General features: G+C 44.4%; 1 protein-coding gene and 1 long non-coding RNA gene across 4 annotated transcripts in view; one reads left to right on the top strand and one right to left on the bottom strand.

Moving 5' to 3' along the window:
- DAP (death associated protein) overlaps positions 1–1,983 on the bottom strand; it is an 82,952-nt gene extending 80,969 nt beyond the window's left edge. The window contains exon 1 of the mRNA XM_090049704.1: positions 1,784–1,983. Within this exon, the coding sequence (XP_089905830.1) occupies positions 1,784–1,838 (55 nt within the window). The 5' untranslated portion in view covers positions 1,839–1,983. The remainder of the gene's footprint in view (positions 1–1,783) is intronic.
- On the top strand, positions 1,589–13,762 carry LOC149864403 (uncharacterized). 3 transcript variants are annotated; one of them, XR_016442679.1, is made up of 3 exons: positions 1,589–1,728; positions 4,163–4,345; positions 5,073–13,762. It is a non-coding gene; the product is annotated as an uncharacterized LOC149864403 (long non-coding RNA). The 3 variants fall into 3 exon arrangements; XR_016442678.1 differs by having other exon boundaries at positions 4,163–13,762; XR_016442680.1 differs by having other exon boundaries at positions 1,640–1,779; positions 4,163–13,762.
- The last annotated feature ends 3,096 nt before the right edge of the window (positions 13,763–16,858 follow it).

Raw genomic sequence — 16,858 nt, forward strand, 5'->3', positions numbered from 1 at the left:
GCATGATAAAGGTTGCTCAAGCCTGTCCACAAGCACCCCTTTCGCAGACCTTATGTAAGGATCAGCAAAGAGACAGCAAAAAAGGGTGTCGGGGCAAGCCAGGAAGAATCCCACTGCGCTGAGCAGGGTCTGAATGATGCCTGGATGCAGTCTTCTTATAGGAAGCCCCCAGATACATATGCAGGTGCTCAGAGGTGCTCCTAAGAGTATAACTTTTTCTGTTTACCCTAAAAGCAGCAACACTGTACAGACAAACATAGAAAAGTCAGGTGGCCAAGCAGCAAAGGGCCCTTGTTTTCTTTCCCCTCCCGTGTCAAAAACTCACAGAAGTTACAAAAGCTAGGCCTTATATCTCACCCCTGAGCAACTTTATACCTCAGCAAAGGACTGGCTCCTCACAACATGCTGACAGGAACTTTGCAAGGGTGCAAAGACGAACATGAAGGCAAACGCAATGGCAAGAAAGAAAACAACAGGCCTGGTGTCTCTCCTTCAGGCCTATTTGTCACTTTGAGGGGCATGGCCCTGGGCCCACCAAGTAACCTGTTGGTCTCCCTCAGGTGGGGAGGTTACAAAAAAGATGACAAGTGATTACTGATGACAAATAATAAAAAAAACAGAGGTGGGAGTGCCTGTCAGAGGTTCATAACAAGGGTGCCAACCAAGCAGAGCACACCAGGTAGTGCCCACTGGCCCTTAAATGAGTCAAACGAGCCAACGGACACTGCTCAGTGATACTCTGCCCAGCAATGAGATCACATGGGTCAGGGAATTTCATGGGCTCAAGCCTGGCAGGTGAACTGTAAGCTCTCTTTTAGTACTGGGGGCCACTAGTGATGTGATACTGGTTACTTGGGACAAATAATAATGAAAACAGGGGCAGGAGTGGAGATCAAAGGTTCCTAACAAGAGTGCCAACAGGTGGCACCCAGCTGAGCACACATGACAGAACTCACCCGCCCTCAAGTGAGTCCAGGGAGCCAGAGGACACTGCTAAGTGATACTCTGGCCCGAGATGGAAACAAAGCTGGGCAGGGAATGCAGCCCCACAGTCCTGGGGTCCTCCTTTCTGGTGAGAGTCAGACCGCTTGGCCGGGCTAGGAAGAGGCTGACCAAAAGGTCCCCGGGCTGTAGTGGGGCCAGGCCTGGGGAGTGTGTAAAGGAAGAGGTGAGGGGCAGTCTGTTCTCCAGGAAGGGAAGGCAGTGGGGCTCTCCGAAGGCTCTACATCCTCTTCCCCCAGCAAAGAGAAAGTTCATGCGAGTAAGCACCTAACGGGGAAAGCGGAAGAGGAGAAGGCAGGGCCTGGGACACAGAAAGCACCCCCGCAGAGGCCGTAAGAGCGAGGCGAGGCGACTGGACAGGCATCGGGATGCGGACGGGCCCCGGCCTCCCGCCACGTCCGCGCCGCGTGGCACCAGGGGCGGCCGCTCCGGCAGCACGTGCGCGCCTCCCGCTCCCGCCCCGCGGCCCCGACCTGCAAACTTCTTCCGCGGTCGCGGCAAAACTTGGCCGAAGAAGAAAAACCAAAGCGGAGGGGGCGAAACCGGCGGATCCACCGCTGCCTGCATCCCCGGCCCCGGCTGCCAGCAGGCCGCAACCCAGGATCGCGGCACCGGAGCTCGGGATCCTGCCATCCCCACCCCCGATCTCGCAAGAAGCAAAGTGCGGGCAGCCGGAGCCACGCGGCCGGGAACAAAGAAGCCATGCAGGCACACGCGTGCACGCAGGCGAGAACACCTCCCCCCGCGAGCGCCCCGCAGCCGGGGGAGCGGGGGCAGGTACCGGCGGGCGGGTGTCCAGCGCGCGTCTCAGCTTTCTCTTTGGGAGGCGAAGACATGTCTGCTGTTCAAAGCCACCCCCGCCGCCACGGCTGCAGCGCCCCGGCCCGGCTCCGCCTCGGCCCAGCCCCGCCCGCCGCTGCCCTGTCAACGTGGCCGGCGGCGGGTGCTCCGGGACCGCCCCCCATCCCCGCAAGCCATCGGGGAGTCCCCTGGGCGGCACCTCAACGCCCACAGCCACTGCTGGCGTTTCCCGCCCATCAGCCACCTCAGCCTCCAGTCTCCTCACTGCTGTGGCCCCCCTCACAGCACCTCTGGCCCCAGCGTGAGCCACCCCCACTTCCTCCTCTCCCACCCAGTCACGCCAGTGATTCCGACCCTGGGGCCTGAGACCCTCTCCAGGCCACCGCCAGGATTAGGGCTGGACGGCTCCTCGGGGGGTCATCTAGTGCAGTGGTTCTCAACCTTTGGTACCTCATGTACCCCCTGCCAATCAGTGCGGCAAAAGCGAAACCAGAAGTCCCACCGTGGCACTTCCGGTTTTGCTGCCATGAGCAGCACTTTTTCCTCGTGGACCACAGCAAAGCAGCCTGTGTGGGGCCTCCCTCCCTGTCCCCTGGCACAAGGGCGCTGAGGAGTGAAAGCCCCACGCACTGGACGCGGCAGGAGGGGTGGCATCTGGAGCTTAGACACCTCCAACCTGCCGGGTGGAGGGAGGTCAAACTCAAAATGCGACACCCATGTACCCCCGTCCATGTCTTGTGTACCCCTATGGGTATGCAAACCACAGGTTGAGAAACACTAGTCCAACCCCCTGCTCAAAGCCTTGGCTGGGATGATAGAGCTGCAGCTGGTCCTGCTTTGAGCAGGAGGTTGGACTAGATCAGGGGTTTGCCTACCACCCTCGGTAGGCAGACACCGGGCCAGTGGTACAGGTTAACATTTATTATAATTGATATGACAAAAATGTGCTGGTGGTGCTTCAGGTTGTATAATTTTAAATCAGTGGTGCGCAATCTGTCAGTTTGGGAACCGCTGGACTAGGTGATGCCTTGAGGTTCCTTCCACCCCTGGGGGCTTTGTCAAGGGATGATAAGGCCAGAGATTGCAAAGAAGAATCCATAGCCTTAAAGGCATTTTGACCTGCTGTGGCTTTTCTGAGTTCCTTGCAGCACAAGAATTGCTCTAGACTTTTCCTGTAGTCAAAAAAAAAAAAAAAAAGAATAAGAATACTAAGAGCTGGCATTTCCTAGGGGTTGCCTCCAACTGTAAAAGGTTAAGAACCATTGTGTTAGACTTTATGGTGTCACGCTGCCCTGCGTTTTGTCTCCACACTCACATGCAGAGAGTACTGAGGTTTAAGCTGGACTCCCAAAGATATTTAGGCACTTGATTACTCTGGTGTCCTATGTAAAGTCTGAAGCAGAGCAAGGAATCCAAACAAAGCTTGCATGGGATTCCCCAACTCAGGGTTCCTTCTTTTCCAGGGACTTTCCCTGCCAAAGCAAAGTGGACACGAAGGCCAGGACCTGCCAGGCTCTGGGTGGGACATTCCAGTGAGATGTTTGGGTTGGATTTCTCCTGTCACCACTCCCTGGGAGGAACGAGTGAGGGGAACTTGTGGAACAAAGGCTGGGCCCCTCCCTCAGCCCTGTGCCTCCTCCTCTCCCCTCCCCTCCCCTCCTACCGTAAGCAGCTGGTGCTTGTGGCCCCTGGCTGTTTGCACACCCATCACCTGCCTGGACACGTAGGGCACATGCAGCCTGTGAGGGGCCCATGATGTGCTGTGCCAGCAGCCCCAGGCTGGCCTGGCCCTGGCACATGCAGGGCCATGTTGGATGTGGAGAGGAGGTGGGGGGCATGTGGCTGAACACAGAGCAGCAGCGGCCGCTGTGTGCAAGCTTCCCCTGTCCGCCCTGCGTCCAGCCAGGCAGGCAGTGCCTGCACAGCAGCGCGGGATGGTGCATAGCAGTGCTCTGTCCCCACCTGCCCAAGCATACCCCCTAGGGCCTTCTCAGGTACCCCCAGGGGTACACATACCCCTGGTTGATAACGCCTGCCCTAGCCCAAGGGTCGCCCAAGATGCCTCGACCAGGGCAGAAGGTCTATGCAAGCATGCAGCAGGCTTGTGAGCCTGATGCCCAGATTCCCAAAGCAGACACTGAGTATTCTAGAGAAGAGGCTGACTTGTGCTGGAACCTCTGTGGGAAGAAGTCATCTACAAGGGAGCAGAGGCACCGATGAGTGGTTTGAAATGTGGATGTAGGGCCCTTAGGGGAATTGGTGGTGGGGGTTTTGTGGGGGATCCTGATGGGGTAAGAATTAGCTATGAACTTGTTAAACAGTGGCTAACTAGAGTTTTTCCTTTGAAATTATTCTGCAGCTAGATTAAGACTTTCTAATGACACCAGAAAAAGAGCACATCAGCAGACCTGTAACCCTGGTATCGGAAAAGAGAAACTGTTTTTGTGATGAACAGAGGCCCAGTGTTTCAGGAGAAGCTAATGATTCTTTGGCTTTTAGAAGACAGCAAGGAATAGAATGCACAGGTCCTGTTTTGAGTCAAGTACGTAAAAGCCTCATGAAAGCTCCTATGTGTGTTTGTTGTTATAGCAGACTGAAATATTGCTTGAGATATTATGGCATACTGAAATATTGCTTGAAAGACAGACTTTTGGAAGACTACATGGGCTGTCTCCTAACTGCACTAGGGCAAAGAAGCCATGAGTCTGTGAACTGGACATAAGGATATAAACAGGACAATTTGGGAACTTTATACTGAGCTGTATATGGAAAGTGTTTAAAATATTGTTATTGTGGGAATTATATGAATTGCCTGCACCTCACTGAGAAACATGTAAATGAGGGCACAGTGATTAGATGAACATCTTGTTAGATGAACATCTTGCTGGGGTCATTTGACCCCGGTATTCTTTCCTGCCATGGCAGGGGGTCGGACTAGATGATTTGCTCAGGTCCCTTCCGACCCTACAAACTATGAAACTATGAAACTATTATAAATGCTATTCATTTTGCTGAAGACCCAAATTTTGCTTTATATGGAGTGATCCATATAAAGAGGATAAGCCTCTGGTACCCTACTCTGAACACTTAATTGGGACAAAAATGATATATTCCAGTTCCAGGGAAAAGTTTAGCCAGGAAAACCACAATTACCACATGCAATTTTACCATAGAAAGGTAAAAATTAATTTAAAATGGGTTATCTGTGACTGTGTTAATATAACTACATTAAGTCATAATACTAGTTGTAACCATTTGTCCCCAAACAGAAACCCTTCTCCCAAAAAGGAAAATCAGAACAAACGTGCACCTCCATGTCTTTACCCTGTAGTGAAAGGTACATTTTTAGAATCAAGCTTTTGAAAGTGTGTGTTTGTGTGTTTCTCTGTGTTCATTTTCTAAAATCAAGCTTTTGAAATGCTGGGTGTGCATTGAGCATGTGCTCCTCCATGTCTGTTAACATGTATTTTGGGGTGCGTGGTTCTGGGGTTTAATTTTGCGAAGGGCTTTTTAAAGCATGGGGTCTCTTTCAGACTTGTAGCATTTATAGGAAATTAAGCTTTCATTTTGTGGAAAGTGAATTCTTGATGCTGACACGTAAATTTTATATATCCTAAGTGATCTCACTCAATACCTCCAAAGAAGGAAGAGATGCTTCAGAGAATCAGTTCCTAGAAATGCCAGAGGGACAGGAACCAGATCAAAGCCCTCTAACAGCACTAACTCAAAACCAGAGAAATGCTCATCCTAAGGTTCAGAACCCTGAGGTCAGGATGCTAAAAAGACAGAGCAGAAGGACATGGTGAAAAAACAGAAAAGACTACATGGTTCTTCAAAGGAAAACACACCACCAAACCCTGAGAGAACCATGTGTAAAACACAAGAATTCACTGTTTCAAAGCTGGTGCTTTGGGGCCTGTGAATAAGAAACTCAGGACTGGTTGCACACACAATTTAGAGAAGTCTCAGAAGGAGATTTTTCACCTGTTTTTGAAAGATGATTATTGTGAAAACAACAAGAGGGGATCTTTGGGCAGTGCAGGCAGATTTACACATTACAGAAAGAGTGTGCAGCATGATTTGAAAGACCATGATTATTGTGCCAACAAAAAGAGGGGATCTTTGGGGGTGTGGGCAGATGTACACATTGCAGACAGTGTATTCAGAGTGTTTTGAAATATCATGGTTATTGGAGCAAAAGGACAGATTTTAAATGGAAAGTTGGTGGTAAACTCAGGAGTAAGCAGCTTGTGAGACAAAAAGTCAGGGCCTGGTTAAAAATGGCTTGTAAAAGCTAAATGTCTGTTGAGAACAAAAAGTGAGCCCCTAGCGATGGTGATTCACATGCCCCTCCTGAAACTGGAGTTGGAAAGCAAGGGTGGTGAATGTGATTCAGGGGACCCATTAGAGAATCCCTCAAGTGCTTCCCTTCCTGAGCCTCAGAAGTCAGAGTGAGGGTGGTGGATGTGATTCAGGGATTCCCTCAAATGGTTCCCCTCCTCCTGAGCCTGTGAGTCAGAGTGGGGGATGGATGTGATTCAGGAAGTCCCTCAAATGCTTCCCCTTTGCCCGAATTTGTGGCGTCAGACAGTGGGGGTGGCAGATATGATTCAAAGGACTCAGTAGAGGATCTCTCAAATGCCCCACCTCCTCCTGAGCTAGTGGAGGATGTCTGGGCACACTTAGATATGATATGAGTGAGAAGGTGGGAGCGCTTGGAGGCTTAGATAAAGGTCTGCAGCTTGGAGGTATGCATGTCATACTATATTTTGACAGTGGCTTAAACTCCTGGACTTTTACCAAGGAGAAGAACAGAACAAAAACAATGTTTCAGTATGATGGAATCACATTTCAGGAAATGAATGAAGTTCAGAAGTCTAGCAAATGAATATGCTGTTTTGTACAGCTTTCTTTTTCTCTTTTTGCAATACAAAAATATAGTAATATAGAATATGTTTATCTTATATAATTTAATACTGAGTAGTTTTCTCTCCATTTATTTGACTATACATCTTACTTTTGATGTTAGACTACTGACAGGGTACATAGTTTGCAACAGGTTTCTCTTGAGAAAAGATCCTACTGATTTCTCTCTCCTCCGTATATTCTTTTTCCTTTAATTAGCTCATGCAGATTTAAAAGGACATGATTTCCCTGACACGACATCAGTCATTTTCTGTAGTAAATAGTCACAGGGAAGTGTATCACACTGAATAGAGGACTTGATTCTGTTCCTGTTTTGCCATTAGACTGTCAAGTAGTCCTGGGCAAGTCATTTTACTTCTCTATGCATCCACTACATAGGGAGGATGATACTAACCCCCTTTGTACAGCACTTTGAGCTTCATGGATGAAAAAGCAGTATAAGAGATATGTATTATTTCCTCCATTCCCAGAACTCTGTTTTTAGGAGTTTGCAAAGCTTATGTCCTCCTTTCAGGTGGGAGTATTTTTGTACTGTAATCTAGTTTGGCAACATAACAAGATGGAGATTCTGTCTTGTGAGCTGAATTGGAGACAGAATATATTGTGAGCAGCGATAGTTTTTAGTCCTCAATCTTGAGGAGCATACGACTCCCAGAAAAAATTGAGAAACATATCTCAAAAACAGCAGCAAAGGCACCTGGAAGGACTCTAATGGTGTTTTGGCTTAATGTAGGACCATTTCATGCTATTGATTTTTTAAGAACTATAGTTGAAATGTAGTGAAAATATTTTTCCCTGGCCAGCTATTTTCAGGCTAATGTTCTTTTGTAGACTTCCCAAAGATAATAGTGGAAACAGAGTTGCAGACTTAACCCTAGAAAAAATGTTGCCTTCATAGTCCTGTGGAAGATATGTTAGCATAAAAGCACTCGGTATGAGAAAAATCACATAGACACACACAAATTTTCTGCAGTATTTAGTCAATGTTTAGTATTTCTGAGCCCAAGCTCACAAGGATTTGTACAGTGCTATGTCATTCAGGAGCGTCATTCAGGAGCAGATGAGCCAACAGCCTTCCATACCTGAAGAGTAGATGGGCACCACCAGGTCACTCTGCCTGAAGAATCACCAATGATGCAAAGCAACTCAAGTAACCTCAGCCAAACAGGGTAGAGTGGAGGAGGGTTATTATAACACCAATGGTCGCAGCGGCCTCAGGACTGACTTGACGATGCCATTCAGTAGCTTCTATTTTGAAGACTTCTCCATTTTAGATGGCTGTCACAAGTATGTTTTTTGGGGGGGGGGTTGATGGAAATGTAGAATGCTTTACCTCCTGCATGTCACACACAAGCAGTTACTAAGCACTCCCATTACAAGTGTGTCAAGACCAAAGTGTGTATTTGCTATGTAGGATTCTGGTCCCAGTCTCACTGGAATCCATAGCAAGTCCCTCTGACTTCAGTTGGTTCTGGGAAATTCTGTTTTCTCAGAGAGAACTCTTCTTGGTTCAGAAGGAACTTTTAACTACATAAATGTGGTCTCCTGGTTTCATTTCATTGGGTTTTATTTCACAACCACCTGGCCTAACGTTAAATTGGGGAGGGGACAACCTACTGCTTTTATTAATTGCACTTGGTTGTTGTGGATCAGCACTTTTAAATCCCATATTAGTTGGACCCACTTCTTTGTCTCAAAAGTTATGCATCTCTGGCCTAAAACATGTATAAACTGGTCAAAGGTCCCATAATTCAGGCACCTGCTATTGAGTGTATCAGTCTGAGATTCATCCATCTTAGATGTAAGCCCACCATGTTCTAAAAAGTACTTTCTACTAAGGGGAACCATTATTTCAAGTCCATCATAGATGATTTAAGATTTCTGTTAACTTTGTTCCCTCCTTTATCAATCACAAAATTCAGGTCCTTGCTTTATGAATTGTGTATTATTTTATCCCAAAGAACACTAGGTAGCAGTCAACAATAAATTATATATTGTGCGGGGCTTACATTTATAAAGTCTTTGTTTAGAATAAACCTTCTGATTTTTAATATTGCAGACTTGTCTGGGGATGTTGTGTGGCTGCAAATATTGCCAGTAATTTTCCTTCTTTGCAGTGCTACGTTTTTTATAAGAAGATATAACTGCTACAATGAGAAAATCCCTCTTGAACCTACTTCTAAATACCAGATTTCCCACTAATAAAGAACAAAGCCTAGTTTCTTCAACACTGTTATCCAGGTTTTCTTCAACGCTTTGTTAGAAGCTGAATATACTTAAAGGCAAGTAGACAGTCCATTTATCATAGCTGAAAGGATACAGGGCTAAGACATCCTTCCCTATATGAATGTATCCTGTTATCTTTCTATTCCCAATTGCTCTCTAATATGAGGGTGAATGTCACATGAAGAAGGATAAAAATTCCTTAAACCGTGGAAATCTATAACCTTTGTAATAGTTTCAGGGTTTGTTTTGTTTACCTTTCTGCTTGCCTTACAGTATCACATTCATTTTGAAAACTATACTTTCCAAACTCTTACTGGCAAGGAGCTAAATGTATACATTATATATACATTATATGTTCTTCTTCATTATATGTTCCCACACACAAATATTTGATTCCTTTTCCCATCTGTTTTTCAAGATCCAATTTATATTTTAACTGATCCAGGTTAATATGAACTATAATTTATATTTATTTTTAGGTTAATTCTAAATCATATGATTCTATTCTTATCACTGAAGCTAATTCTATTTTGATTTTTCTCTGTTCTTTTAATACTCCTCAAAATATACTGAAAGTTTGACCTTACCTCAACCAGTAATGTACCAGCTTTCTTTCTTTTTTTTATACTAAGGCAGTATTATTTTAATACCCTCCATTGGCTTCCAGTCAGTCTTTATACTGCCTTCAAAATGAAAATTCTCCATTAAGTTTTTTTATTAAAATCAGTTGTAAAGCTGTTGAAAATTTTTATCTGTCACCAATTCAATGAGTATTGCATTGACATTTTCATCTAGATATCTTCCCCCATGGTTCCACCTCCCCCACTCAACATAAAATTGTCTGGAAAAGCTGTTTACATATGTTCAATCTTCATAATAGGGACAACCCTTTCAACTCATGCGTGGAACCACCTACCTCTTTTCTAGAATGTGCAAAGGAAGCTAAGATACTTAAATATAATGGTGTAGTAGAGAACACCACAACATGTACAGTGGTGCCTCGTTTCAGTAGTGAAGTGAAAGAAAGTGTACATGAGTGCAACTGGGTATTCCATTTGTTACAGTTAATCACATTCAGCCAGTAGAGATATAAGCTATCCAGAGTATTCCATTTGGGTTACAGTTAATCATATTCAGCCAGCACAGTAATAAGCTATCCAGTATTTTCAAAGGCTGCTCAAGAAAGAAGAATTAAAAGGTCAAAGACAGAGTGACTTTGATAAAAAAAAGTATGAAACATTGTGAGAGATTTGTCCTGTAACACAATCATCTCATGGCTGTATAAAGTACCATCTTATCTGAATTCTTGCAGGGAACATTTTTTTCAATTGTCCTCTGTGAAAGAGTTTGGACTAACATCTCTATTTAATGTAGAAAGGCAGGGCAATCAACTGCTGAACACAGTGACAATGACCATTCCTAGACTAGAGGAATGCATAATTAATGTAGTCTCACTAATCTGATATCAAAGGGAAAGAAGTGCAAAAGCAAATATGCATATGATAAAAAATTGGACAACTGCAATATACAATCCAATATACATAGTAGGTTCCTTGCTTATGCACCCAAGATGAAAGAAAACGTAAATACCAAGTGGGAACAGGTTTGACTGGAAAATCAAAATGGTTTGGTCAGGAAAGGAACTAAGATGACGGGGAAAAGTGTATTTGAGTTTTGTTCAGAAAAAAAGAGGGAGTTCCAGCTGAAGACTGTCTACAAGGTTTTTGCTTAAGAGAGAAAAATCACTGCAGCTAAACTTGGCTATTAATAAAAGACACCAGTGTGTGGTATTTCTGCAATTTCTTTGGTATACCTTGCCTTTAGATATAGCTTAGGCAAATCCAAAGGGAATTATTCATTTTAGTTTATTATTTTCTGTAAGAATGCTTCTTTTTAAGAAATCTTTCTTGACTAAACAGGATGTCCCTAAATTTATAGTATAATTCTAAAGGTATCTTTCATTTTGATCCAAATGCCAGCATGGGGGAATCCACCTCTGGATGGAGATACTGTAGGCCAAATTTCAAAATTAATGGAGTGCCTGTGCAATCCATATAGACAGTGGAAAGAAAAAGCAGGATTCAAAAGAAAATAGAAACAAAAAATGGAAAACAGAAGCACTAATAGGGTGAGTTGTGGGTGAACACTATAGGCTGGAAGCGCTATAGGGTAAGTTGTGGCATTTAGGTACTAGGGGAATTACAATGAGGTATTACAATGAGGTTGGTATGAATTAAAATGAGGTTGGTGCAAATTACTGTTCGGGCTTAATCTGAAATTAATTGCAACAGGAGACACTAGGTACATGGAAATAAAAGTTCCAGACTTAAAGCATCATCTCCTCCGATTTCTCTTCCAATAATAGACATTGGATTCAGTCACCAGAAATTGAAATGAAAAAAAGCATCCCACTCCCATGATCTGTGAAAGAGTTTAGGAATAATATAAAATGGAAACTTTTCTAAATATGACATCCCTGAAGGTATGTGCAGATGTTTGCGGCACCAATCTACAATCTTACTTTAAACCACATGATCGAAGATCAGGAGCAGCCTGTGTACATGTTTGCCAGTGGGGGAACCATGCTGGGAACCTGACCCATGTAAACTGGGGTGGGGGAAAGGAGCAGGCAGGATTGAGAGGTCTAGCAGGTCTGCAGTGGGGTTGATGGGTCTGAATGGGTTGGCAGTATTGGAAGCTGTGGTAGGTCCACAGGGAGTTTGTCCATCCAGGAATGGTGGGGACAGGGGGCTAAAGATAACTTGGTCAGGGTAGAGGGGATAGGAAAGTATAGCCCTGGGGCTGGGGCAAACAGCTGGGCTTTCCCAGCCCAGGGCTGTGTTCCAAGCATGCAGTAGATGTTCAGTAGATTAGGGTAACCCATTCCCAATCTAATTTAGTTCACTTTCTCAGGTGAACTAATTTAGGTAAGGTTGGCCATTTTTTGCCTGATTCAACCTTCCTGAACATCTGCACAGTCTAACTCTGATTAGGTTGACCTAAATGTAACATCTGCACATACCTTGAGAGTATGGCTATCTTACAGTCCAAGGCATGACTGTACGTCCTGTCAGGATATTCATGCTAGTTTGGGGACCAGAAGCCATAGTCACAGCAGCACAGTAATCAGTATGGCCAATTACTAAAATATTTATAGAACTTTGTTTTTGCAGCCATGGTGAACTTTTTGTTGCTTTGGTTTTACTGCTATTGGCATCCAAGATAGCTAAAGTCAGATAAGTAGACAGAAGCTGCAATCACACCTTTGATTGTAGGGTTATTAGCTGTTCAGGAAGTCAACGGGGGCACAACAACCCTGGTGATAACAAACCAGCCATTATACATACTCTTTTGAAGACTGCTTTAAACTCACTCATTGAGTGAGTTTGCAGGTTTTGCAGTGATAAATTCTACTGTTGTAATCTAGTTTCTGTCCCCATTTGTCTCTGCACTCTGATTTGCCATGACAGGCAAGATGGAGGGTTTGAAAACAGGCCTATTCATATACTTGCTAAGGAAGTCATATGGCATGGTGTGGAGGCTGGAATGTAATGAGCAGTCAACAGGAATGGCCGAGCTTTCCTTTTCTTGCTAAGAGGGTATAGCAGAAAGTCCCCTTTTGTACATTTCATGTACACTTCTGGACATGGATATAACAGAAGCCCCTTCTTGCCTGCACTACCCCCCCCCACCACATTTTGTGCATTTTTTTTCCTTCTAAGTACTGGCAAAGACCTAGCACACTCATTGCATGGGTGTGGCAAGGCTCAGAGCAAGCCAGAAGCTGAAGTGGTTTTCTGTAGGAGAAATCTAGAAACTACATTTACATATCAGTTAAGCTCAGTATCACTACAGAAAACAGAAGAACTAAAATATCCACTGCAAAGACTGTAAATATATCCTGGTGCTATTAATTCACTTACTGTCCCCAGTAAGCTTTGATCCTCACTACCTCACATTGTAATTTTACATATTTTTCACAGTGCATTTTTATATTTCATCTGTCTCATCTTTACCATGGCATTTTGTATTTTATATTTTATACTTTTAAAGTCTTAAGGAATGTACTTCCTATAGAATGAAGTAACACCTTGGACCATTGTTAAAATTGCATTGAAATTGTAATTGTAAAGTGATAAAATCTGTTATATTGGGCGGTCCCTTGTGTGAATGTGAGTGAATGATGATCATCAGTAGACAATAGCCAGCCAAAGGAGCTCCATCTTAAGCTAATCGAAGTACAAAACTGATTCCTGAAACTGAGCACCTACCCTATTGACTATTCCTGTAACCCTAAACAATACCACCCTTAATTAATCAAAATCACAAACTGACTCCCAAAACTGTACTATCAGCAGGCAAGACCCATGTGACTAACAGCTATCAGGTACTACTCAAGACCCATGTGGTACAGCAACGTCTGGATTGGATAGCCAAGATAATGCTGGGATCACACAAGTCTGCCAGAAAGGGATAAAAGGCAGTGAAGTGTGACCCTCAGTGGCGCTCTCTCATCCAGCATCCAACCTACCGAGACAGAAGGACAAACAAGTGATGCCCTTCTGGAGAAAACATTGCCTTGAAGGAAGCTGACCATCAACAGCAGACTCCAGGGCCTCAGATAAGTAGATATACTGACAGCAGCGCTCTCACAATCACCACAGCAACTACTATACACTATACTACATGGGTTTGAATGAGTGAGTGCATGTGCTAAGGTGACGAGTACCACCCATAATTCAAAGTTTGCATTTATGATTTTATTGGTAACTTCACAACCTGTCCAATAAACTAGAATTTATTATGATCCCATGAGTTGGTCCTGTGTAGCCAACAAGGGCAACAGCTCCTTGAAGCAGATTCTAAGTTATAACTTCTTTAAAAATACTCTCATTTTGAATTTGTGTGTGTGTGTACGTACACACAGACACACATGCACACACATCACTCAGTCACTGGTTTTTTAGGAAGGTTATCTCAAGAAACTTGCAATGAAACCTTTAAGCCACACCACACCATTCAATACTTTTGCATGCCAAAACACAATGGCTGAGAGATTTTTTTTTTAATATTGTGGCAATAATCTCTTGCATCTTTCTGCCTCCAGCACCCTACTCCTTAGTTATCACAAGTCTCTGCATAGAGCTCAGGGGAATGTTTTAAAAAAAAACAAACCTCTCAGAATTGCCTAGAATAGTTTTTCCTCATCGAGGTCACAAAGCTGAAGTCCACTCCTTTGAGCTTCCTTGTTCAGGAGCAATAGACAGTGATAGTATTGAACATATACTAGTATGCCCTTGGGATACATTCACAGCTCTCCTGTAGACAGAGATCAAGGGGGCAATAATGAAATGCATTCTTACATATCCTTTTCTTGAGGCACATTCTAGATATTAGTGATATTTTTTTCAGATGTCAGTAGTCTTATGAAATATTTCTTACATATTTCTTACAACTTTCTGTAATAAGAGGTAAAATAATTTGGCTATACAGAGAACACCAGTGCTTTAAACAATGGCACTATATACCATTGTTAAAGAGTCCTCTTTTAACCTGAGGACTCAGTCAGTATTTTGGATTTTGTCAAGCTATCTCTGTTAGGAACAGAGACTGACAAGATGAGTTAAGTGAAAGCCTGGTTAGCTATAGTTCTACACAAAGTCATGTTTCCTTGCACACACAGCAGGGACAAGCTAGTTTCATTGCCCAAAACTACAAGTCTGCTTTTTCAGTGATTACAGCACCAAAAAAAGAAAAACTCTGTTCTCAGTTCCTCTTAGGGCTATGCTCACACCTGCTTCTTTGTCTTTCTGCCTCTTGCATCCAGGCACATAGCTGCAACCAATCATCCCCAACTCCAGTATCTGTACTTACTCTCCAGGGAAACTCTTCCAGTCACACACTTGACTTCAGACTAGCCTTGCCATGTGACACCATGCCTTGGGTGGAAGCTTCCTCTCATTTCAGCTATATCTGAATAATTGGACATTTAATTGCTCCTTCCATTTAGCCTAAATGAAGAGGTCTTCATACACCCATGAACTTTTACCAGGTATGTGATTAATTTATAGGTCAGAGATCCATAGCATAATGATTTGTTGGTTTCTCATTGTCTGGCTGGAATAATAGTTCTTCGCTCTTGCTATATCCCATAAGGGTGGTGCACATAATGAATAATATATATAGGCTGACATTTTAATGGGTTGTGTCCTATAGCTTCAGCATTTGATCTGTCTAAGCAACCAATATATGGAGCAAGAATCAGAAGTTTATTTTCCTTTCTGTGGAACTGCCTTTGCACTGTTACTTGTTTATGGCTGATTGGAATTTGGCTTTGACATTGACTGAAATGTAAGAAGAATACTATGGAGAAAGTTGGGAAACTTAAGTGCTTTAAATCAGCAGGCGTGGGTAGCATTCATCCCAGTTTTCTGAAGGAAATAAAATGTGACATGCCACTGCTGATGATAAAAATATTATCTTGTAAAGTCTTAACAGAAATTGGCTATGCTTTACCCACTCTACAAAGTTTTGCCAGCAAGCCTTGGGTATATTTACACTCAAGACTCCTCCACAGAGGCAAGACCTCCATCATATACTAGATGACTTACAGCACCTCTGCTGCACAGAATAAAGCTTGTCCAGCTCTTTGGCGGCTCAGGACCCTGTAAGCATTTCCATCCCTTTGGCCAGCTGCCTCAGCCCCTTCCACAGCTGGTGTCTTCTCAGAGTGCCTTTCAAACCATGGCAGCAATGTAGCAGGTAAGTGGAGCTGCATAGAGCCACTGGAAGTTCATGGATGTGTATGTGCAGTGATAGTTATGGTCTGCTGCTAAAATTTCTGGAAGTAGCGGAAGATGAATTGAGACAAGGCCTCACTAGTGGAAAGTTATTCCTTGCCACACTTGCTCCCATTTAGGATGCTTCCATTTAGAACACTTTTATTTAGAATGACACACAGCTTCCATTTTGAATGACTCTCTTGGTGTAAGACAGCACTGGTGTAATTACAATGGGAAGTGTTGATGAAGTGGCTGACTTCCCAAGTTGAAAGAAAATGAATGCATAACAGCAGTATATAGGAACACCATCCTTCAATGCAAATGTGACTGGTCAGCAGGACTGGAAGTCCTGCCCCATCACTCCGCCCTGCTTTCCCCTTATATGGTGTGACATCACAAACCCTACCCTATCCCCAGTCAAATGGTGTGTGACATCAGTAACTCCACCCCCCCAGTCACATGGTGTGTGACATCAGAAACCCCACTCCTGTCTGCTCTCCAGCCACATGGTGTGTGACACTACCACCACATGGTCTATGACATCAGAAGGACACCCCATTCAGCCCTGCAAGTCCACCCCTCATGCTGCAAGACCTGTCTTAGACCACATGGTACAGTTATGACTTATCAAGCCCCAGACTGCTCTGGCTCCCCAGGCACAGGTGTGGCCTATGGGATAGCAGTGAGGCGGGTGACCCCTCTAACAACTCACCCCACCACCCCTGACAAATTGGTGGGGGTTTCAGAGACCTCAGATCTCCCCATGAATGGAGCGGAAACAACAGGAGCAAGTAGAGGGTTGTGGCCTAACCTGCAAGCCCACCAGATCTATCTGCTTTCCCAAGTGAGCCCTCTGTTTGTCTGAGACCATACTAAGGCAAGCAGTGGCAGATATGGATTCTTACACAATGCCTGTAAGGCCCCTCACCACAACCACAAGACTTGTTAGATGGCCACATAGAAAGCATTACCGCAGAAATAGTTTGGAGGAGGAGGGCAACCCCCTAGCCCAAAGATTCTTTGAGATGTCTGATCCTGTTCAGGAAGCTCCAGTGAACAGGCAAATGGAGGAGGCCCAGGCCCCCGAACACAGGCTGAGAATTTGGAAGAGGTTATCTTTG

Source organism: Crocodylus siamensis, chromosome 5 (assembly GCF_052110815.1).
Source record: "Crocodylus siamensis isolate JL-2025a chromosome 5, ASM5211081v1, whole genome shotgun sequence".
In the NCBI taxonomy this organism is placed as follows: domain Eukaryota; kingdom Metazoa; phylum Chordata; order Crocodylia; family Crocodylidae; genus Crocodylus; species Crocodylus siamensis.